The 25,344-nt window shown below is 36.6% G+C and overlaps 2 protein-coding genes across 4 annotated transcripts in view; one reads left to right on the top strand and one right to left on the bottom strand.

Annotated features, from left to right (window-relative positions):
* Positions 1–46: 46 nt before the first annotated feature.
* LOC109108090 (protein FAM149B1-like) lies at positions 47–11,371 on the bottom strand. Its single transcript, XM_042774111.1, has 16 exons — positions 10,929–11,371; positions 10,254–10,373; positions 9,962–10,109; positions 9,668–9,810; positions 7,994–8,110; positions 7,754–7,912; positions 7,483–7,661; positions 6,981–7,105; positions 6,010–6,078; positions 5,454–5,569; positions 4,787–5,011; positions 4,578–4,701; positions 3,787–3,912; positions 3,598–3,679; positions 3,365–3,502; positions 47–1,984 (listed from the first exon to the last, which is right to left on the bottom strand). The coding sequence occupies exons 1-16, from the start codon at positions 10,973–10,975 to the stop codon at positions 1,917–1,919; spliced, it is 1,986 nt and encodes a 661-aa protein (XP_042630045.1). The 5' UTR covers positions 10,976–11,371; the 3' UTR covers positions 47–1,916.
* Positions 11,372–13,004: 1,633 nt separating this feature from the next.
* LOC109108440 (tetratricopeptide repeat protein 7B) overlaps positions 13,005–25,344 on the top strand; it is a 36,334-nt gene continuing 23,994 nt past the window's right edge. Inside the window, exons 1-8 of one of the 3 annotated variants that reach the window (XM_042774114.1) lie at positions 13,005–13,194; positions 14,267–14,421; positions 15,337–15,505; positions 19,259–19,392; positions 20,081–20,202; positions 23,776–23,854; positions 24,271–24,443; positions 24,711–24,774. In XM_042774114.1, coding sequence (XP_042630048.1) covers positions 13,074–13,194; positions 14,267–14,421; positions 15,337–15,505; positions 19,259–19,392; positions 20,081–20,202; positions 23,776–23,854; positions 24,271–24,443; positions 24,711–24,774 — 1,017 coding nt within the window. In that variant the 5' untranslated portion in view covers positions 13,005–13,073. The remainder of the gene's footprint in view (positions 13,195–14,266; positions 14,422–15,336; positions 15,506–19,258; positions 19,393–20,080; positions 20,203–23,775; positions 23,855–24,270; positions 24,444–24,710; positions 24,775–25,344) is intronic. The other 2 variants (XM_042774112.1, XM_042774113.1) reach the window with 2 other exon arrangements.

Consider the following 25,344-nt stretch of genomic DNA (forward strand, 5'->3'; position numbering starts at 1 on the left):
CAAACAGTACTGTTACAGTGTAAAATACAAAATGAAAAACACCTTATTATTCAAATAATTAACTTTATTTTTTAATTGCCATTCTCATTTATGTTACAGAGGTAAACATTTAGGGGAAATCTTAGATAGAGCAGTGCTACACCTGCCAAGAGCTGTCACCTCCACACACACACACACACACCTACAGTCACACACACTCCCATCCAGCACTGTCATCTCCACCAGACTTAGAGCAGATAAACCATAATTTCCACACACGAAAACATGTCAGCTTGCAAAAGATCTGCATCCGTGTTCTGTTGATCCAGGTGACATGGCTCTTGAAATCTGCCCACTCAAATCAGCAGCAATGAAACTCTGTGGTCAGACAGCAGAAAGTCTACTGGAACTCTAGAAATCTCTGTCCAATGACAAAGAAAGTCTAGAAGTCAAATATGGCTACAACTTCTGCAACTCTAGATAGTCCTTGCTGAGCTGAGTGATGAATAGTTGGCTCTGTCTTAGAGGCGGAGGCGTTAGGCTGGGGTATGAAGAGATGTCTTCCCGTGACACCCCTTCAGTATGGCTATAGAGGAATCCATCTCTCTGATCATCGAACATTACGATGGCCTGTACACTCATAATACATGCTTTGAGCTTAGATACTCTCCAGATTGAAAGAAAGTCGATTAAAAGCAATATTCACTCACTGAGATCAACACGTTAATCAAATCGGAGAAATGCAAATGTTCAGTTAGAATCGGTACGTTTTCAATAAATGCTTTTACAGTGAAGCTGCCACATAAACATTACAAACCTGTAAGAGCCACATTCAATATCTGCTAGTAAAATGGTACGTCAAAATGTGCTTTACCAGTCAGTGTTAAATATTTAAGGATTTCCTGGCACCAAAGGAACCAAATAGCCATTTAAAAGTCTAAATGAAAGACTTTCCCTATAATATTCCTATAAAAACCAATTAATGCGGACAAAGAAAAAACAGTACACTTATTTGAACAAACCCTGAACTCTGCAGTCTTTGTGTGCCTTTCTATTTATATATGTAATAATTAATAAATGGCTTGCGGGACTAAGGCTCAATCACAAAGGCTTATTTTCTTGAAACTTGAAATCCTCTTTTCAACCGTCATTATGTAAGCTGTACAATTGTACTGGCCCACTCTTGTATTGCAAGTGTACTTCCAGAATTTCAATGTATTTATATTTCCTTCTGAAAAACAGGGTCATGGTGGTTCTACACTGAATAAGACCTTGGAGTCAGTTTGAATGTTATAATGATATTGAAAATGACATGATCACGGAATCATGATACAAAGACTTGCAACCCTTTGGACTCTTCATAATCTTAAAAAAGGAATTCTTACACACCTATTGTCCATAATCGTGGATGAAGTTGTTGGAATTGCATCACAATGGAATATCCATCTAGGATATAGATAGTATAATCTTCTATAGCAGGTTCCACGATCCAACAGGGTCCTGAACACTCCGGTGAGGCGACATTCAGGCAATTTAATACCCTGCTTGAATGAACCTGCATAGAAACTCCATGTAGGCTTCATAGAGCCATTTTTAGGGAAAACCAAAAGTTGTTACTCCATACAGTACAGCATGTACAGTACATCTACAGATGTAAGGGAAAGACAGTTTCCTGTATTTGGCAGCCATATAAAGCTGAATAGTCCAATATACAAAAATAGGGTTTTAGAAAATTTCAAACATCAACATGAATAACAATACTACTAATAATAACAACAGCGGTCATAAATAAAGTCCACGCCCAAACAGCGTGTAATACAAAAGTCCAGCAGACGTATAAAGTGCCTGTCAGTACTGAAGAAAAGTTGCGTCATTGCTGAGGTGAGTTTGGTTCAAGAAGGTGAGGGAGACCGTATGTGTGTGTAAGTGTGTTTGTGTTAAAGCCCTGGTCTGCTACTGCGTGCCGTCGAAGCGCCTCTGTTGTGGGAACGTGCTGGAACAGACACTAGATGTAGTGATAGAGAGAGAGAACACTACGTTTATGCATTTAAAAGTACTTTGATATTCTTAGTGGTTGCTTTCTTACCAAAATTATTTGCATTTTATGCTAAATCCAATCAGGTCTGTTTCTATATTCTAGATGAGTTTCTAAATACACACTCGGTATCTGTAGTACAAATGCACTGCACGTCCGTAAGGAATATTTCCTGTGAGATCTTTGTAAGGTTTAGGACGTTCCATCTTAAGAAAAAGTTTAGACTTATTTAGCACTCACACATTTTAGTTAGAGCATGGTACTTAATTAATCATATAGATGTTAAATAATAAATTGATAATAAATCAGAATAATAAATGACTTCCTTTCTACATTTCACTCTTTCATCATTATTCTAAAAGTAAAAAATTATGTTACATTCAAAAATATAAAGTACTAAGAAGGGGCCAATTTGATGAGCCCAAGCATATAAATCTTATTACAGTGCATACAAGGCTTCTGATATTCTGATATAGATTCCTATTAGATTTTTATTTTCCACATTTTTATGCAATTAATTCAGCTCAAACTAACTTCATTTCAGGATTTGGTATCCTAATTTTGTTTTTATAAATATTCAGTGTTAAAAATCTAACTGACAGCAATAACAAAAATTAATATTAGCATGCTCAATTGTTATTAGCCTGCTTTCTAGCATTTCCATAATCGTTCCAAAGTTTAGTATGTTTTCATTGGGGTCAGTATGAATACTTTTATTTAGTAAGGATGCATTAAACTGATCAAAAGTGACAGCAAACACTTAAACATTGTTACAAAATGTTTCTGTTTCAAAAAAATGCTGAATTCTATTCATCAAAGAGTCCTGAAAATCACAGTTTCCACAAAATTATTAAGCAGCGCAATTGTTGATAATGTGACACTGAAGACTGAAGTACTGTAATGACTGCTGAAAATCAGCTTTGGCATCACAGGAATAAATTACATTTAAAAATATATTAAAATAGAAAATATTTATTTTAAATTGTAATAATATTTCACAGTATTGCTGTTTTTTTTCTGTATTTTCGATCAAATAAATGCAATATAAGATACTTCTTATTCGCCCAAACTACTGAACAGCAGTTTATTTTCAAATTTCATTGTCATCGTGATTTTTCTTTCTTATATCTATTTAACTATTTATAGCCCCATTACGCTGCAGAGAAAGTTTACACAGAAAACCTACAACCGAATGTGCAAGTACTGTATTTTTTTTCTTGAAATAAATACATATTTTATTTTGTTTTTACAAAAATACTATTATGTTTTTTTTTCTGTACATTAATTATTGTTTACCTTTATTTTAAAAAATAATGCAAAAAAAGCCCATTAAAACTGATTCTCACTGACCTGGGGGCGGAGCTTTAGCATCTAGCTCCTCCTCATGCTCGATGGGGAAGTGACCAAGGGGATGATGGGAAAATGAGTCTATGAAGGAGGAGCTGCTGATGCCCAAACTGATTCCAGTCACACCAATTCCAAGAGAATCTACACACACACACACACCCAAACACAGTCAATGGGACAATTTATAGAATTATAATGTTCATCTACAAGTCTGATGTGTGTTTGTATGCACCCACCTACACCAGCAGACGCTCTGCCAGGTCGTCCCTGCCCGATGTTGTCTATTCCAGTGTATGAACGCCGATATGGGGTGTCTGACTGCAAAGCAAGTTTTGCCATGATCAGTACACAAATAAATACACATGATGAGGGTCAGGATGAAGTTTAAAGTTCATGTGAAGGGTTCATGGGTGGGAAAGATTCACCCTAAAGGTGTGTGTGGTGTTGGGTCTGGAAAACACATCCAGTGGGTGCAGTTTGTCTCGGGGCTGCAGGCCGACACTCTCATCGGTCACTGCACTGTGCGCACGACTCGGGGAGCCTCTCTGCTTCTGTAAACACAAGTGTTCCCATGGTTAACGAAGGTTAAACTAAGAAAAAAAAAACACTTTTATTACTTGAAATAAAATACATGTTAGCTGAAATAAAATAATAATATATTAAATAAATATACATTTATTTCAGCTAGTGACCAAGGCAATTTCTCATTTTCATTTAGTTTGACATTATGTACTAAATAACTAACACTGAAAGAAAAAAGAAAAACCAAAAAAAATCTAATGAAAATGACAAAAACACAACAACATCACTATAACAAAAATTAAGCCAACTAGTCAAACTAATAAAAAAAACTATAATAGTATTTCAGTGATACTAAAATAAAAGTAATGTTTTCACACATACCGTATATAAATATATGTTAAATATATTATATTTAAACACATACATATACATAAATATGAAAGAAGCAAAGCTGTTTTCAACATTGATAATATTATATTTCCTGAGCACCAAATCAGTGTATGAGAATGATTCCTGAAGGATCATGTGACACTGAAGACTGGAGTAATGGCTGCTGAAAATTCAGCTTTACCATCAAAGGAATAAATTACATTTAAAATATATTTAAACAGAAAACAGTTATTTTACTGTTATTTTAGTTATTCATCTAAAAGCTATTAGTAATGTCTGGTTGTGTGTGTTACATTAACAGCACCTGCAGAAGCCGTGAGTGCTGTCCAGAGTATGTGTGGTCTGTGTCTCCTGTGCCAATGGGAGGGAGGAGTGTGTTTCTACTGAGTTGCATTGGAGGTGAGGCCAAACGATCACTGACGGTCGTCCTGAAACACACACAGGCACACGCTATTGCAGGAGAATCGCTTTTTGGGAACAGAGTACAGGAGTTAAAATAAATGGTGTTCTTACAATCTTGTGCCTCTAACCACCTCTTCCATGGAGCTAGTTGTGATGGGCTGTGTTACACTGGATGTCAATGGCATTAGAGTGCGAGGGGCCGGGTTCCGTCGCCGTGCCGACTGAGGGGGGCGGGTCAAAGAGGAGGTACTTTGTTCCATTGCACGGCAGGGCCGAGGTTTACTGGTGGGAATGACACTAGAGCCGGGACGATGAGATACATTCTCCTCTGAGTCCCTACGGTCAGAAAAATAGAGAGGATTCTTGAAAGATTCATTTAAAAAAGCCATAGAGATGATGAGAACTGATGTTCTGCCAGAGTCTGTATATTTATATGAAAATAAAAAAAGACAAAATATGTTTTTTCATATTGTTAGAATTTTTATATATATATATTTTTTAGAAGTAAATCAATTTATTTTTTTAAAAGTTTTCATTTATTGTGTTATTAAGAAAAATAAAACAGCTCTTGGAATATCCAATATCCTGGATATTGTATGTTTGCCTGTTTCTTCCTATGGGAGGCACTAGAGGGCTTTCTCCTATGCCTTGTTGTCTGGACAGGCAAAATACTACATCAGCTGACCTCTAGTTTGGACCAATTCCTGCAACATCACAACACTAAACAACAGTGCTGAATAGGAAAGGTTGTAAAGGGTGTGTTTATTTCTTCTCATACTGAGCTATTCGGTCCAGTGTCCCCAGGTTCCTTTGCTGCAGTGGAATACCATGTATCATGATGAGGTCATTGAGATTGTGATGAGCAACTGCCGCACCTACAGGTACTCGACTGGTCTGTGGGAAGAGAGACAGAGAGAGAAGCAGGAAAAAGAAAAAGTTAAGCAAATTCATGTTTTAATGTTAATGTCCTGTAATGCACAAGTCTGAATATCTCAACGATTAAAAAAAAAACAAGAGATGGCATTCACAGAATCTGACATCCATCATCTGTACAGCATGCGATGACGTAAAACAGACAAAAAGACATTGAAAAGAAACACAGAACAGAAACAAAACTAAGAGTGGCAACAAGCATTATAAAAACCTCCACAAGATTAAAAAAAATGAATGCAAGCTTAAAATAAAGTCAGACAGTTTAAAAGGATGATAAAAAAGTGTCCAGTGAGTTGTGTGTTAAAAACAAAGATTAGTGTTGAAGTTTAGGAGCAAGAGAGAGAAACCTCGCTCGCTCGCCCTCTCTGATTAAATGTTGTTATCAGGGTAGAGTTACATACAGTCGATGACTTTCTCTGCTTTTTGGATTTCCGTCTTGACTTGTGCTTTGAACCCCATGAGTTTGAGCTCTTTGGAAAGAAAATGAGGGGAGAGGATAGAAATAGAGAGGTAAAGAAAGAGAAAGGAAGAATACAGATGACAGATGGATGATTGGACAGAAAGGCAGAAACAGTAAAAAGTTAATGAATCAAAAGCCTGGGGAAAAGCTGAAAAGACAAATGCTGACAGCAGTGAAATACAGCATTTGTTTATGTGCATATTTAAAGACAGAGAAGACACAAAGCAGTGAAGATCTCTCCACAATGACTAAGCATATATACAGAATTCCCACAGCTTCAGACAAATTCATTTCTATGACTTTCCAAGTTGTTCACAATTTTTTTACATAATAATTTTATAAACAGAACTCAATTTCAAGCCAATTAAATATTTTACAGCAAAAGATATATTTTTGGGGCAGTATTTGATGCAAAATATGTCCATGTTTCGTTTATTTATTTATTTTGTATTTTATTAATGCGTAAAAGATGTTATGAGGTGCAGTTTCTTTTGGTTATTTCATAATTTTATTCACTTTTCCCCTTTATGACTTAATTTAAAATTGTACTGTAACATGGCAAATAAATTTTTAAAAGTACAACAATTCCAAGTTATCACAATTAATATTGCATGCATTATATAAAAAAGCCAAATAGTTTTGGATACAGTACCACAACTTCCCTTAAGCTTTTCACATCAACTACTCTTCACTACAGACATGTCAAGATTATTTTATATTCTCGAATGAGTTTTCCAAGCTCGTGGGAATCCTGTCAATTAAATATTTTGGAGGATATCATCAAACAGATGGAAGCAGAGAAAGGGAGGATTACAGATATCTGAAATCAGATGGGATTTCAGATGAAATCAATGTTGCATACATCTGTCACACAAGGAAAAGTCGCTTCAGTTCTACAAGTGATTGACTAACCTGGGCCTGTTGTGTTCTGGTCTGGGACAGTGGAGGAAGCACTGTTGAGACATTGGACAGCAGCAGAAAAGGATTCTGAGTATCAGGGCAGTCAGGGCTGAGGGCCACAGTATTCTTCTCATCATCTGGTGAACAGAGATGTTCAGAGAGATTATTCTTCACTTATTCATTACATGGCTCTCTGAAATACTTAATTCGGCCAAACGCAATACTCTGCTTTCAAAACAGTTTTGAATAATTACCCCTAAACTGTATACTTCTCTTTTAACTGCAGTCTCCTCTCACTTAATATAAATTCACCTCAAAACTATTTCATTTCTTAATTTATTTGGTGAGCTGGCTTATTAGAAGGACAACTCCTTCAGGGTGAACTATACCTTTAAAAAAAAATTTACAGATTGAAAACTTTTGAATGGTAGTCCCAGTATTCCAGTTCTAATCTTGCTAAACATAAACCAAAATAACCATCGCATTTATACAAGTGTTTGAAAATTCAACCTACCTGACACAAAACCCTCCCAATGCCTACGTACAAGCTCCTCCATCCAGCCAGTGAGCTCACGCCACACGTCATCAAACAGCAGATCAAGCACCGCCTCCCGGCGACAGCGATAAGGTGAGACAGGGGGCAGCCAGCGCCTCCGCCGTCTGTTCACAAACTCACGTTCCCATTCCTCATCCCTACATAAACACACATATTATTCATCTACAAAAATCACAGAAAAATACCAGATAAATGATGTTTAACTCCCATCTGTCACACACAAACTCACAGGTCCCTGCAGTCGAAGGCGAGATACTCTTCTATCAGCCCCTCAGCTTCGATTACCCTGGGCAACTCGTCTCCTTGGTTACTACAGGGCATGACACTAGGATGGGTCACCTCCGCAGAGGGCCGACACAAAACTGCCCTCCGACCCTGCACACACAACCTGCCACACACACAGTGACATGATAAATAGGCTTTATAGAACACTAATGATTTCATACACATCCACAAACCCACAGATGACTCACTCGTTAGTTTTCTCTTTGCTCTGGTCGCCACTGGAGGGATGGCCGCATGAGCTGGTGTAGCGTACCACTGGAATCCTTCATCTGTGGGACAAACCAGCTGTGTTCCAAGGATCCTGTCACACATAGATACCCCAAACAGGTTAAATAACCAGAGACTGGGCTACACGATAAAAGTTAAACTTACAATCATTATTATTTTGCTCAAAAATCCAATACTGTTTTTGGGTGCTAATTCTAGAAATAGAGCCTGTTTTGCTCTAGGACATGAAAGGATTTTTTCTTTTATGAAAAGATTTAAAGAAAAAAGCTTATTTATTTATGAACTTGTGTTTATGTAAAGTTCTTTGATATTGATTGAGCATATTTTTCCACTCCTTTACAGATTGTAAGCTAAATGAAACTTCTGACATTTGAATTTTTATGTTATTTTAATAAGTGCATTAAACTGATACATATATAATTTTAAAAGCCTTCATTCTTATCCTGTGAAAAAAATGTTTTATTAATATTTTTGAACTCAGCATCTTCAGATGGCAGCTATTATTAAGCCTTTTTTTGCAAGTCAGAATCATTATTATTTTTATTTTTTTAACGATGCAGGGCTATGATATCGATGCGATTAATAAATCGCGACTGTTCTCACTTGAGAAATTTCTTTTTAGATTTCGAGCCCAAACCAAGAAAACATCAGCTTATACATAGTCCTTATTTCACCTCATCTAATTTCTTGATTTATCATATTTATCATATACAGTAACACAATTTAATTAAAAATAATCTCATTAAATTAAAAATTAAACATTCTCTGGTAAAAACTTAAGAGGCTTATCTTTAAAGCAAAAACAGTGAAATTCCTAATACAGATTCCAAAAATTCATAATTATGTTAACATTCTTCTATTAAAACAACAAAAAGACTTTGTATTGTAGCACAAAGTGCATTTTTCAGCAACCGTTCACCAACAATACAGTTGAGATTCAAGTTTGGATTTATTACAGTCCGTCACTGAGAAGGTTTCCTCGCAGATTCATTAGCAGCAAATTGCACACACGGATATATATTTAATACGGATTAAAGGGATACTCCATCCCATGTCGTTCCAAACCCGTAAAAGCTCCGTTTGTCCTCGGGAACACAATTGAAGATATTTTGGATGAAAACCTGGAGGCTTGAGACTGTGCCATAGACTGCCGAATAAATAACAGTGTCAAGGAACATAAAAGGTATGAAAGTCGTCGTCAGAATACTCCATCTGCCATCAGACGTGCAATCTGGGCTATATGAAGTGACAGGAACACTTTTTGTAAGCGAAGAATACAAAAATAACGACTTTATTCAATAATTCCTTTGTCAGCGGTCTCCTCTGTGTCTCTCATTATCACCGTATGCTGTGTATGCTCTTCTGTGTCATCCGCGCCACAAGGATGCGCTGTTTCTACGTGTATTTAGCTGTGATTTGAAATAAAACAATGCATCCTTGTGGCGCGGGATGGAGTATCCCTTTAACAACTAGCGGGCAAATACTGCAGATAATTATATGCAATTAATCAAAAGATGCAGAAATCATGATCGTGATCAAAATATGATTAATCCTGCAGCCCTAACCAGAGACTACGAAGGCGTCACTGATGTTCACAGATCTGAGTGTGTCCATGTGTGCGAGTGCATACCGCAGATGAGGGAATCGTGAAGCCCACTCTTGACACTCTTCCTGCAGGCCTTTGAGCTGTGTTTCACACTTCCTCTCGTACAACAGTTCTTCAATCTCCTCAAACATCTGCTGGACCTGCCTGGAGGCGGCTTTATCAAATTCCTACCGGGAAAAGAGAGAAAGAAAGACAGAAAATTAAAAAGAGATGAATTTGAACTAGTCAGCAGCACATTTTGAACACGCTGTGTAAAGTAAAAAACAAGAATGCATCTTGTGTGAACGGTCCCTTAGAATTCGAGAAGACATCACTCACATCGTAGCCCCATGAAAAGACAGAGCTGCGCTCTGTAGAGATGCCAGTTCCCGTGTAACTATGGATACCAGACCAAGACTGGGCTGTGTCATCTGTGGTGTGTGTCTGACATCCTGATCTGACGGATGATGCAGAGGACTCCTCAGACCTAGAAAGAGAGAGAGAGTGATTATTTCATAAATTCAAATGTCAGATTAGAAAGAACTGCAAGAATTCACATATTATACTCAGTAATGAGACCCTGCCCCTTTAATATATACCTATACAGACATACATTGTTCCTTGCGCTCACCTGCTGTATGAGGACATGTCCTCCTGGAGATCATGCAGGAGTCTGGGTGGATGTACAGTATCATCATCTGCCTCCTCTGGGAGAGGATGCTGGTCCAGACAGCTGCGGGACAAACCACGACTACCAAAACCAGCAGAGAGAGAGAAAGAGGAAGAGCGTTTACTGGATGAAGACAAAGCAACTTCTAAAATCTATATAATAATTGATCAATCTAACTATCTATCTATCTATAGATCTGTCTTTCTATCTATCCATCCAAGAACTATATATCTATTTATCTATCCAAGATCTATCTATCTATCTATCTACATATCTATACACATATATATATATATATATATATATATATATATATATAATATATATATATATACACATATATATATATATCCAACGATCTTTTGACTATCTATCTATCATTTGACTGTTTCTTTTTATATATATATATATATAATAGATATATATATATATATATATATATATATATATATGCATTAATCTAAAAAAAAAAAAAGAAGGATTTGTGAAGGATTACTTGATACATATTAACATATAATCCGATATACTTAAACACCAGTCCACAGTAACCTAGTGAGCTGGCTACCTATAAGACTAAGATAGCAAAGATGCTGTCTAAGTAGGCAGCTTGAGATCGTGTGTGTGATTTATACGCACATCTCTAGGCTGTGAGATACAGGCCGGCGGCTGTATCGTGAAATCATCCTCCTGATGCTGTTACAGGCGCAACTCCTCCATCAAGCCCGTGATCCGACTCCGAGCCTCCTGTGTCCGGACCGGCCCGCTGCACCACCGCTGCTGCTCTCTCATGCTTCTCTAACAGTCGGAACCACACACACTGGATCACAGCTGTGCTGTGGGAAAATGTGTAGAAACCAGCACTGAGCTGGACCGAACCGGATCTATCAAACCTTGTGTGGCTGAGAGTAAAGAGTCCGCGAACATGAAACGAAAATCGGATTATTCCACCATATCGTCGACTAATTTATTATGAAAGGTTAAGTGGCAAAAAAGCAGTTGTATTCTTCATCCATCCATGATTATCTACTGAACAACAATAACAAGACTGTCATGGAGACCAAGGCGCTCGCGCCCACTGATTTGTGGGAAGTGAAGTTTTGAACGTATTTTGCCATCTTGACGTATACACTGCTCTCTAGTGCATGGGAGTACTATATTACATTAATAATATTATCCAATATGGGAGTACACATGGGAGTAATTATACGTGCTAAACAGGTCAGTATATATAGGTCTATCAAATATTACTGTGTAATGTAAAATCATTCTAATAATTCAATTAACTAGAGCGTTTACACTTCAAAAGGGAAGCAATAGCATCATAAAAGTTGTCAGTACAACTCAACTCAGCTATTATTTGGTAATATTGTTATATTTAGTAATACTACTGTAATATTTAGAAATATCTAGTAATACAGTGTAATTTAATAATCTGTGGCACGTTCATAGAGGAAATAAAAATTTCTGATTTGGGAATAAATCATTTAGGCAAATCCAATTTACTGAAAAGATCTGATTCAAAAGAATAATCAAAAGAGTGACCATTTTAAACTTCACCTTTTTTTTTCTTTTTTTTTTTTTTTTTTTTTTGCTGCTGTTACTTTTGACAGGTACAAATTAACAAATTACCAATTTACAGATTTGTTTGTAAGTAACTTGGAATTTAATTTACAATGATAAAATATAGGCTAATTTAGATGAGACAGTTAAGACTACATGATGAACCAAAAAAAAGAAGAGGAGCCAAATGTGATGATCACATATAATTTATAAACAAAGCACATATCACATACAGATGCACAATGCAGAAAATATCAAATCAAACACTAGAATTCCTTTCATCTGCTTTCTCTCTCTCCAAACACTGAGGTCCATCAGTCTTTGATGTTCTGGTTAGCTGGGCCAGTTCTTCAGGATTTTCAGGAGGTTTAGTTGGTCTGCAATGTATTTGTGTTCAGGAAACTTGGCTTGAAACTTGGGGACTACTCGCAGTCGACGGTATTTCCCAATCCACTGCTTTCCTGGGATTCCCTTCCGCAAAAGAGCCAGAGTCAAGAACATCCCGCAGCCAGCGAGTCTCACAAGAGTGATTCTGTGAAATGTATCACCAAGCAGTTCAGAGACAAATATCACATCAGAAATCAGAATAGTACAAATTTACACATAAACATGCTGATACGAGGAAAAAATTATTATTATAACAGATTAAGCAAAAACCATTTTTGAAATGCAATAAAAATGGCATATTCATATACGCTATAGAAGACTGTATGGTAAATGTACATTCTCTGAGACTATTCAGCCTTGAATTTAGAGTTTGAGTTCATAACTTCATCATAAACATGCATTTAAACTCGTAAACAATACATATGTCTTCCATCAACTAATAAAGTGCTGAAGTGTCTGATATAGATTTACTTCTGAACTATCTAAAGTCTAAACTAACCAATCTGACTTGAAATAGCGCTGGAATCAAATGTACAACACTTTAAATGGAAAAGAGCAAAGTAAAATAATTATATATCATATACAGCGATATGCTCATCTTTATATCTTAACACTTCAAATAACACTTTTTAATGTTTTCTACATCACATCACAGACTTGCATGTTAGCTGTAATTTTTATGCGTATGAATGGAAGTCAATGGAACGAAAAGTGCAGTGTGAAGTATCATGGCCCGGAAGCGTAACCCGGTTCGTGTTTTTATGCTCCGCTCCAGGTTTTTGATGTTTCTGTGCTACGGCTCCGGTCGTGTTTTGGTCAGGAGGAGGTAGAAAGATGACAGCCAGAAAGTCCGGGTCGCGATTAGAGACTGAAATAGAACGCTGTCGATCAGAGGGACAATGGGACAAGATAGCAGAGCTCGTGCGGCAGATGTCTGCGAAACTCATCTCGAACGGTGTGTGTGATTTCTCTGTTTCGTGACACTCATGGCTAACGCGTTATTAGCTCAGTGTGTGAGAGTCTCAGGCCTGTTGGCAAAATCCGAATCTGATTTATCTCTGTACATTTAACTACACATTAAACAAGTCACTGAATGAAAACTTTCTTTTCGGGGTGTCTAAAATGTGATATTAATGCCTTGTTGGTAACGTTAGTGTTCAGCCCGTCTGCCCAGTACACTTCCTGATTACCCATCCAGCTGTGTCCATTCATCTTCATCATTTCTATCATTCATATTTCATATTAATACAATTCATATTAAGTATAGGAATGATTTCATAACCCATCCAGCTGTGTCCATTCATCTTCATTTATTAATAATTTAGTACTTGGAAAGTTGGTATATTTGGATTTGTGAATGTAAAATGATAATTTATAGTAATCAGAAATAATTGAAAATTTTATATACAACAAAATTATACTTAAAAATCTGTAAATAATAATAATAAATATTTATTTTATTTTTTTATTTTTGTTTTTTATTTATTAATATGTTTTTATTATTTTTAGGTCATTATTTTTTTTTTGATTTATTTATTAGTATCATTCAAAATGATGAAAGCTTTACGATGTGCATGTAAGGTAGCAGATTAAACCACATGTGATTGTTCTCAAAGCCGTGCCTGTGCGTGTGTTAAGATCTTTAAGAAATAAGAATGGTTTCAGGTGCAAGACTTGGATTATATCTGGGCTTTATGTAATGCTGTTTTCATAACCAGCACTTCCCTCTTGCACTGTAAATGTGTTTGTGTTTTGACTTTACAGTTCAGATATGCAGGTGGCATCCCTCCACAGTTACTTTTTCAGACAGAAGAGAAAAATGAAAGGGATAGTTCACCCAATAATGAAAATCTTGCCATCATTTACAGTAGTACATTTATGAATGTGTGTACATGAGCTTGCTGACTGTCATTGTGATGAAATCATTCCTGGTGTATGATTTGTTAACTCCTTGCTTTCTGTCTGTCTGTGTGTGTGATTACCTGAGTAAATTCAGGTGCCCAGCTCAACCTCTGCTTCTCTTGTAGATGATCTCGGAGAGCTTCTGCTGGGGGAGGCCAAACTCCAGCAGTACCTCAAGGAAAACCCCATCAAGCAGGGAGCCAGTCCCCGCGGGCCCCGACCCTGCCTCCAGGAGGTACGGAAACACTTGACGGCTGCACTTGATCGGGGAAACTTAAAGGTAAGCCTGAACAGTGAGAAGCATCACTTCTGTTTGTAACACTGCATCAGTGTAACACTGAACTAAAATAAAACTAAAGACATTTAAAAAAAAGCAACATTTCTGATTTGCATTTAGTTTAACATTATGTACTAAAATAACTGAAACTAAAACTGAAATAAAATTAATACAAAATATGTATACATATAAACTAATAAAATTGGCACAACAAAAATAATAAAACTCTGATTTATGCATAATAATATAATAACTAATAAAATAATATGATGATTAATAAAGGTATAATAATTAGTAAAACAACAAAATTATTAAAACTCAATATGTTAAAACATTTAAAATAATTGTAGTATTTTAATTATACTGAAATGTATCTGACCCATGGTCAAAATGTAAAAAAAAAAACTGTATTCTCACAGTGTGCACTTTTGTGCAAGACACATGTCAGTGGAATGGGGGGGAAATTGCAAGGTGTAGAGATGCTTTTTTAAAACAAGTTAAGAACACACATGCGAAAACACATTCTGTGAAAACAGCCCCTATGGCTGGAATAATATCTCAACATTTAAAGATTAAAATCCAATAATTTATCAGACTTTTATTTAAATATTTTTAAATGAGAAAAACCAAAAGCAATTTATCATACAAGTTTTGAGAGTCAACGACAACCAGATTACAGTAGTAGTGGAATAAAAAGTTTATGACTGTGGATTAATTCAGTGCTCAGTAAATCTCAAACTGACTTAAAACCAATCATGGTTTGAACCTTTCCAGTGTCATTGGTGTTCATCTGGATTTTAGCAATGTATTTATTTTATTCTAGTTCTGTATCTGAGAATGTGAGGTGATTGTGGAGCTTTTTTGATTTACTATAGTATACTATAGTATGGTGGTATGTATTTTCTCTTTCTCTCCCAGCCCGAATACATGCAGGAGGCCAGTCTGATCATGGCTAAGCTGTGCTACGTGGAGGGTGATTACGGGGAAGCACTGAATCAGTACAGCCGTGTGAATCTGGATGAGATGCAGCTGGTAGGGTCTCCTGTCTACAGACTCTCCATGATTGCTGAGGCCTACGCCACCAAAGGTAAATAACCAGTGAAGTAACTCAGAAAATAGAGCTGCTGGGCTGTTACATAGCAGAAATGCTGTCTTTGTGAAAGCACAGACACGAGCCTGCTGTTGCAGTTTCACTGCTTGTGTATGCGCTGTGAAACAGACCTGAATTATGTAAGTTGCTTTGGTAAGGACGTTTTGACTAACTAGAACCGAAACAAGTTCCTGCAATCAAGTCCATATTTGTGTCCTTACTGAAAGCAAAATGCTGCACACAGCAACAAAATCACAGCAGAAGGATATTTAATATTCAATAAACAGCAATGTAAAGTGTTTTTTTTTTCACTATAAATACAGTATTAATTCTATGTAAATTATATATATTACGTTACTGTTAGTGCATGTTACTGAAATTAATACTCTTACTTAGCAATGATACATTAATGAATTGACAGTTAACAAGATAATAATGTTAAAATATATCTCTAGTTTTTACATTTTCTATTCATCAAAGAATACTGAAATATTGTAACAATGTCTCAGAACAGTTTTCAATAATAGCCCAAATTTATATCGGTAGTGTCAATTTAATTATATTAACAGTTATATAGTTACAAAATATATTGGTTAATTTACTTTTGTTTTTAATTTGTAATTATTAGATGTGTTTTTTTATGCTCACCTCGACAGAACAGTGCAGAGATGCGTCACCGGTTTCCTGCAGTTCACATTTTGACCTTTGGGAGGCAGCCTTGCTTTAATACTGTATATGATGCTCTGCAGAGAAAAGTGTTTGCAACTAAATCCTTTGCTCTGAACACACACGTACACACTTTTAATTCTGAGCACAGTGAATGTGTTTGCCAGGACCGCAGTGTGAGGTCTTTGATCAGAGTTCTGACAGATCGGCGGTAGTGTGGGGCTCTGGGGAAAAACTGCAGGGTGGCACAGAGCCTGTCTGTCCAATCACCTCAAAGCATCTCTAAAACTGACAACTGCTTTACAGTGGGGCAGCTTCCTCCCTCGGCCCCAGTCATCCATCACACCCCAGCTACCGCACACAAACACACGTCTGTGTGTGTGTCATCTCACTGACACTTCCTGCCTTGTCTCCTGTGTATATTAATTCCTCGTCCTCAATCTCCTTCTTGCCGCCGTGAGCTGCTTGTCACAGCCTGTCCTGAGGCCTCATTATTTACTGCTGCCGTTATGCAGGTCATTAAAGAGCCCAGTCACGGTAATGGGGCTTGTCTTGGATCTGCCTAGTATAACGGGCTTTTAAACCTGTAAGGAGAGGGATATGTGTGTTTAGAGGAACACAGCAGTCGAGAGGAACAGATTTCTGTTGAATGTGTATCTGAACAGAAGTCAATGTGCCCTTTTCAGACCTTCTAGACTAAGTTCAGGCCTCCAGTGTAGCTGGTCTATATTAGGTAAAGGGATTTACAGCATGTAGACACACTCTTTCCCTCTCTCTCATTCAGTTTTCTTCCACTTTTTCTCTATGGGAATCGGTGTGGAACAACAAGACCATAGAAAATCCCTTTGCCTTCCTTTGTCATGAAATTAAAGCTAGAATGTGTAATTTCTGTGCCCATATGACCATGGATCTCATCTCTTTTAACTCCCCATTGTCTGTAACAATGTTCATAGCTTATTTATTTTAATCTATGACCACTTCTAGTTTCTCGAAGGTTTTCTGCATCATTTCTACACTATAAAATATTCTGGAGCCTGGCATATCTAGTAACATGTATATTCATTGTAAAATGCCCGTGGCATTTCAAGGTTTTATTAATATACTTGAATTTTCCTGGTCTATAAATAATACTTTTAAAATTTGGCAACACTCCAGGTATTTCAAGCCAGTGGGAACCCTGTTTTTCATAAGAAACAAACAGTTGTTAAGGGGGTTAAACTAATATATGAAATATATTTTTAGTTGTTTTGGATATTATTTTAAGTCATCTTGTGACACCCTTGGAAGTTTGCTGAGGCTCCACTGGTTGAGAAACACTGCAACCACTGAAAACCACTTTTAATGTTATGTTAGATTAATTTAGAATTAGTTGCTATATATTTATTTATTTAGTTAACCACAGTCTTTGACCACAATTTGTTATATGCTTAGGGAGGGACATGATATACATTTTTATAGCATTTTATTAAACAATTTTTTTTTTCTCAGAAGAATAAACCTGTAAATTTTAAATGTATATACCTGCTAAAAATAATTTTGTCAATATTTAATCGTACATACACTACAAATTACAAGTTTGGCGTTTGTGAAAAGTATACAGTAATAATGTGAAATTATTATAATTTAAAATAATGGTTTTCTATTTTATTATATTTTTAACAATATGTTTTTTTCCTGCAAAGGTAAAGCTGAATTTTAAGAAGCCATTACTCCAGTCTTCAGTGTCACATGATGCTTCAGAAATCATTCTAATATGCTGATTTGGTGCTCAGGAAACATTTCTGATTATTATCAATAGTGAAAACAGTTGTGCTGCTTAATATTTTTGTGGAAACCATGATTTCTTTTGTAGCGTGAAAGTTTTTGCTGTCACTTTTGATCAATTTGATGCATCCTTGCTGAATAGAATTAATAATAATAAAAAAAGTCTCACTGACCCCAAACTTTTAAACAATAGTGAAGGTGACTTAAAACCATTTGCTAATATTTCATGTCAATCAGTCCACTCTTATTCTCCTCCTGTCTTACTGAGACTTCACAGTGCACTTTTAATCAAGGCCTTGTAATTACCTTCTTTCTTGTGACAGATTATTCGGCTCCGTTTTCATTTTGGAATCATTTTGTGACTTGGTACCAGACGGTTTTCTTCATTCTGTGATATCTGTTTATAAGCCGCTATCTATTATTGAAGCAGTTTGAAAAGTAGTTAGGAGGGCTACAGTTTCTGTTTCCTGTCACATTGCAATTCTGTCATGAAAACTTTATCTGCATGGAGAACCCAATACTAACATCAGCCAAACAAACAAACTCTCATCATGTTTACCAGCCACCTGAGTTTCCCTCATGCTATGATGTGACTTCGGAAGCTGAAGCCAGTAAACAGAGATTGGCCACAGATTGTGTGACATGTCTAAGGAAACGTACTTGTATCTTTACCGCATTACTTGGAACAGACATCAGCTCGTGCTAAAACATTTAAAGCTTTTCTGGTTTGTCAGAGGTCTTTGATTTTCTCAAACAGGTATATTTCAGTGTCTCACTTCCTTTTTCCAGCCAGAATAAAAGAAACTCAAATTCTATGAATGAAGCATATCGAGTTCAGTCTGACCCTTTAAGAATGAATATAATATCCTCAAAGTAAAGATCAAACCATAACAGTGTATTACATTAGTCAACTCAATTAGAATTGACAGAAGTGCTGTGTGTTTCTGAAATTCAAGCTTTGCTGTTTTTTTAGCGCTTCATGTAAGTGAATACTGTGGCTCAGTAGAAAATGAATTTAACTATGATTTTGAAAAAAAATCTAGTTTGATTGATGGCAGAAGTTTGACTTTGGTATGAGACCAGGTTGTGGTTTTTGCATACTAAATCTAATCGATACTAAATCAATACCTCAAACAACAAATAAACAACCTTGGGTGACTTATGAAATGTAAGTGTTTTTCACACTTCAGATTATCTTTATTTAAATGAGCTGTCATAAGTCATAAACATCCTTCTGAATGTGGCAGAGCACTATGAGAGTGTGCCTTTCTAGCTCTTGGCATGTGTAAGGCATCTCATCTCTCTGCTGTTTGTTCATAGGTCTTTGTCTGGAGAAAGTGCCCATGGCGTCCCCATCACTGTCCAATCGTAATGCAGACAGAGACCAGGAGATCATCACTTGTTATGAGAAGTCTGGAGACATCGCCCTTCTCTATCTTCAGGAGGTAGAAAAGGTATTTCCAAATGTTCCTTCACTACTGTTTTTTTTTTCTTTCTCCTCCATTTTCACATTGTTTTTAGTCAAGTTCTCATAGACATTAAAACATGCATTAATTTTGTAGCCGAGGACAGATTTGAGTGTCCGCCATCCGTGAGACTAATCTCTTCTTGTCCCACCTGTGAACTTTAAATCACAATTAAAGCTTTTTACAGGTCAAAGTTCATTTTCTTGCAGAGTAAGTTGAGTCTCTGTTTCCTTTAGAATGTTTTCACAGCGCTAATTCTCTTTGTTGGAATAGTGGCACACAGATTCATTCCCCTGCATAGTGTTCAGTATTTACTGCTTGTGATTTAGCGTTGGTGGAGAAGTGAGGGAGCGTAGAGAGAGACGGAGAGAGAGTGAATGATGGCAAGAGAGGAGAACGGTAGAGCTTGTGTTCTGCTGCAGTGTTGACGCTGCATTTTTTGGGTGCAGCCAAAAGGTTTATGTTTGACCTTCATGCTAAAACTCGTACCCTCCTAACCGCCGTCCTCTCTAAAGTGTTCTCCGGGTACATGTAGTAAACAGTCTGACTCTGTGCTTCTTTTGAAGACATATGGTTTGTATTTGCTGAATAACTAACTGGAAGTGACCAGAAAAGTGTTCGAGATTATTTCAGTTATGATTGACAGTAATATCTGATGACTTATGACTGTCTTCAGGCTCTTAGTGCTGGCATTCAGAACCGAAGTCCAAAGCCCGGTCCGGTCACACAGGACCAGGAACTTGGCTTTTTCCTCGAGACAGGACTTCAGAGGGCTCATGTTATTCATTTCAAAAATGGGTGAGTATTTGTGTGTTTCTATTATCAGGAACTAAAGCTGGGCAAGATAGCTAATATATAGCTAAAATATATCCATATTTGTCAGCCTCTTGACAATATTTGATATGTTTTAAAATGTAATTTTTAAAAACATTATTTTGAATATACAGTCAGTGTTGCAAACTAGCTTTAAATTGGTTAATATATGAAAAAAATGCAGTAAAAGAAATTAATAGAAAGAAATTAATACAATTATTCGGCAAGCATGCATTGATCATAAGTGACAGTAGATATTTATAATGTTACAAAGGATTTCTTTTTCAAATAAATGCTGTTCTTTTGAACTTTTGATCAATTTATCAAAGAATCATTGAAAATAAAAAGTTTTTTTCTTGATCACCCTTTCAGCACATAAGAAGGATTGCATGACACTGAAGACACACAGTAATGACTACTGGAAATTCAGCTTTGCCGTTACATGAATAAATTACATTTTAAAATGTAATAAAATAAAAACCTTTATTTTAAATTATAAATTAATTTCACAATATCAAATATATTTATATATGTATATAAACTTAACTACCCTCAATTTTTTAATTTAATACATTTTTTGGCAGTGATGATGTATTCTGAATGGTGATGCCAAATTTTTTTTTTTTTTTAAATCAGAGTTTAGAAAGAAATCATTCATGCTAACAGTTTCAAACAAATGAATCAAACCTACCCACTTTAACAAGGTTTTGCAAAACTAGCTTACTGACACGCTATAACTTTTTATTTGAAAAGATAAAAGTCAAATAAAATTGAAAATGTGTAGCTTTATATCACCAGCAAAATCATCTCAAATATGTTGTGTATATAATTTTCAATATACCATTTAGCCCTCTCTATAGCACAGCACTCAATTATGATTCACAGCCCAAACAGGCTTCCTTTAGATACACCTGAGACAGCGCTGTCCATTCATTTATCATTCCCTCTGTTCGTACTTCTGTTGTCTTCTCTTGTCACTCCTCTTTCCCTTGGACACATGCTTCAGTGAGTGGTCTTGGAATCTGCTGAGCTTTCTGTCTGCCCACTAACTCTCTGTGTTTCTTTGTGCATTTATTATTTCCAAATGCTTCATTGATCCTCTGTAGTTCTCAGCTTGTGTGTGTCTGTGCGTTTCATGTTATTCATTTGTTCTGATGCCACACTGTCCCCTGCACCGTGGCCTCTCCACCATGGAGCCGTGTGTTTAACGACTACTCGTACGTATCCCTACACTCTCTTCATGTAGAGTAGCACCATGCTTTTATTGTAGCAGCTTCACACACAGAAGCCAGAGCCTAGTTAGCTGCCTACATAAGCAGCCTTTAAAGCACTATCATTTTCAACATTATAAAAGATAATAAGAAATGATTCATGAACACCAAATCATTATATTTCGGCATGGTTTCTGAAGGATCATGTGACACTGAAGACTGGAGTGATGGCTGCTGAAAAATTTCAGCTTTGTCATCACATGTATAAATTACATTTTAAAAGTAGAATTTTACACTGGAATAATATTGGACAAAATTAGTGTTTTTATGTATTTTTGCTGAAATAAATGCAGCCATAGTAAGCATAAGGGACTTATTTCAAAAACACAAAAATAATTGCTTGAACCAAACTGTAACTGTAGCAGACACTTTTGCCAGACACTGCCAGCTGTATCCAAAGCAGCTTAAGGTACATATTTGATTAGTTTATGCATTTTTTGGGAATCTCATAGGTGGACAAATCTCTGTCAGCTGTAATTTGACTTTGACCTGCTGATTGTAGAGAAATAGAGTAAGGCCCTGTCCCAAATCAAACCCTAAACCCTTGTGGTCTTCCTCTGAGTCCACACTTTCGTGACGTGATGCTGCTTTGGCTATGGGTTAGAAGTCTCGGCAGAAGTACGCATTGAGGGCACATAGCGGCCACAAAGGGGGTGCTAACGAGCACCATTCTGAAAGCTAAAATGATGAATGGGACACCCTACAGTCGTGGACTTGACGTACATGCTCATGCGGTGGCCATTGTAACTAAGTCCACAAGACCACAAGTGCACATGAACTCTGCAATTTGGGACAAAGCCTAACAGATCTTTTATGCAATCTAGTTAATGATCTTACTGTTGTAGTAGGGAAAGGGAAGACATGGGAAGGTTGAAGAAGTACAGTAAGAGACAAGTTGTCCATCTTGTGTCCCATTTGTTTGTTTATCTCTGTTGTTTTCTCATAGTACAGGTGCTTTTTTTGCGATTCGCAGTACTAGTGTGAAACGTGTAGTGGTCTTACACATGGCAGTATGAGAATCTCCATCATTATTTATTTGTGCAGTGAGCATGTGGTTGGGGAGGGATCTTCCATATGGATGCAGGTGGGGTATCTGTCAGTGCTTGAAATGCATACGACCGCTGCAGTGGGTAATGTATCTGTTAGGCGTATAAATAATTTAAAGCAATGGCTTTAAACCTCACGCAACATGCATTTCTTACAGGATAACAAATGTTCAGTCCTCAGCTTGTGTGATTGTAAAAACTCTGTAGAGTAAAAAGTCAATACTTTTGTCTAAATAAAAAACAAACAAACTATAAACTAAAAAAAGTGAATTTAAGCATCAAAACATTATAATATACTGATGAAAAATAGATATTCATTTTGATATTTGCTAAAGATTTGTTTTAAAATTATTAGTGTTTTAAAGATTAACTTTAAGTGAGTGTTAGAAAACAGTGAAGGTAATCGAAATGTAAAAATAGAGGAAATATTGTGTTTAATGAAAGAAATTCCACACTTTATCTTTATGTTTAATGGCCACAGTTGTGAACAGTGAAACTGTGATTTTATCCAGTGCAACACTTGGAAACCATAGACACTTATACGTTTAGCATCAGATAAATCCATGTGACTGTGTTTAAACTGATGCTTGAATTGACCATTTTATTTATTAGCTCTGTCTCTCTCTGTCCTGCTCACTCTCATATACTTATTTCTACACTTCTGTCTCTCTTAACACAACTACTGTACTGCTTCTCCCTGCATTCACATGCATCTCTGCAACATTTCACACCTCCACAGCCAGAAGCTACATTATCTGGTCTTTTACACACGTGTCCATTCATTGTGTGTGTGTGTGTGTGTGTGTGTGTGTGTGTGTGTGTGTGTGTGTGTGTGTGTGTGTGTTTTAGTGTGCTGTCAGTTTGTAAAAAGGCTGAGGGAATATTGCAGTCTGATGAGGATATTGAACCCCAGTCACTGACAGGCGCTAACACACGTTCACACCATATAAGGTGCTAATTGTGACTTGCACAGCACTGTATCCAGAACTCCTGTAATCAATGTGCCCTACAGGACCTGATAACTTCCTGTCCACTGACAAGTAACTTCTTTAGTTTGACTGCTTGATGATAGAGCTCAGGTCTGATCAGTCCTGAGGGTGTGTGCACGTGTTTTAATGTGTTTGTGTAAGAAAGTTTGTACAGAGTCGATGAGAAATTTGATGTCAGCCATCAGGTTTTTTTTTTCGGCTCTCTAGAGGTGATTAATAAATCGCTTTTCTCTCCATTTCCCGGTGCTCCAGTAACCTGACCCGTGGTGTCGGCCGCTTCCGAGAGATTCTCCGAGCCGTTGAGACCAGAACCACTCAGAACCTGCGTATAGTGAGTTATGTTTATGACTTTGTCTTGTTTTGTCCCGCCATGTAGATTTCTGGTACTTCTGCTATAGTTTATATATACATATATATATGATTTATTTCCATGACATTTTAAGATTTTATTATTTTTCATGATTTTTCCAGCTCTAGAAATCACACTTTTACAATTCCCACAATATCTAGGTTTTCCAAGACTATAATTCTTAAAAAAAAAAAAAAAGACAAGCGTTGAGGGAACAAATTAACTTTATAATAATTTTATTTAAGTTTTAATCTTGATTTTTAGTCATTTTAGCTTACTTTAAAGGATTTTATATAATCTTTTGGCCCCTTGGAAGTTTGCTGAGGTCCCCTATTGGGCCCCGGTCCCTGGTTGAGAACCACAGATGTATAATCTGAAGGTATACTGCTTGGGTTTAGACTATCGCCAGGCAGCTTGCAGAGATCCTGCTGAGGGGCATGTGTGAACAGAGTTACTGGAATCCACTAGAAGACCCCCCTCACCACTCCCTCCTGGACGACCTGCTCAGAAACTCCACCCACACTAAGGACTACGCCCTCAGCCGACGCCCACGCATCTACTCAGGAGAAAAGTAGGAAATTTAATTCAAAATAATAATAAATATTATAAAAGTATATACGTAATCCTGCAGACACACTGTTTTGTTTTTTTTTTTGCTTTTTTTTCAATTGGCACAGCTGTTTCATGTATATTGTTCATTTAATTTTATGATGTAGCATGAAAACAAAAAAAGGGGGGTGGAATTAATTGATCAGAATCCTGGAAGTTTGTTTCTTGTCTCTGTATTCATGATGTCATGGATGGAAAAATTCATGATGGCCTTCCTCTTTTTCTCTAGTTTGTTTTGTCCACAGGAGAACACAGAGGAGGCCTTACTCCTGTTGTTAATCAGCGAGTCCATGGTGAGTAGCAGCACAGATTCTGTGACCCTCTGAACTGCTGTGGTTTAACCAAGTGAAAGAAGTCAGCATGCAGGGTTTGTGGTATGAAAGGCCAATCATAATGGTACTGAAAGCAGAACTGAAGAATCAGAGATGCTTTTAGCTTAAACTCAGCAGAAAGTCTCTTTAGATCTCTGCGAGTGAGTTATGTTCAGTCATAATGAGTTTTTACCTATGTACAGTGTGTGAGGGTGAGTTGTGTTATGTGAGATGCTTTCAAACCGACCTAAATGAAGCCGTCTAATGTTAATAATAGTGTCTGTTATTGGTAGCCCAAGTGTACTACACATCTGTTAAATATTTTGAATTAATTTTATTGATCAAGGACACATTAAATTTTTATGTATGGTTTATGTTACAAAAAGTATCACGGAATACAGCAATTTATGTATGGTTTATGTTACAAAAAGTATCACGGAATACAGCAAGCTGTAAAAAATGTATAACTGTTTCCACAAAAAATAATAAGACAAAAATAGTTGTTTCCATCTTTAATAATAAGAGACTTTTTCTTGAGCATCAGATCAGCAT

The sequence above is a fragment of the Cyprinus carpio genome, chromosome A17, assembly GCF_018340385.1.
Source record: "Cyprinus carpio isolate SPL01 chromosome A17, ASM1834038v1, whole genome shotgun sequence".
In the NCBI taxonomy this organism is placed as follows: domain Eukaryota; kingdom Metazoa; phylum Chordata; class Actinopteri; order Cypriniformes; family Cyprinidae; genus Cyprinus; species Cyprinus carpio.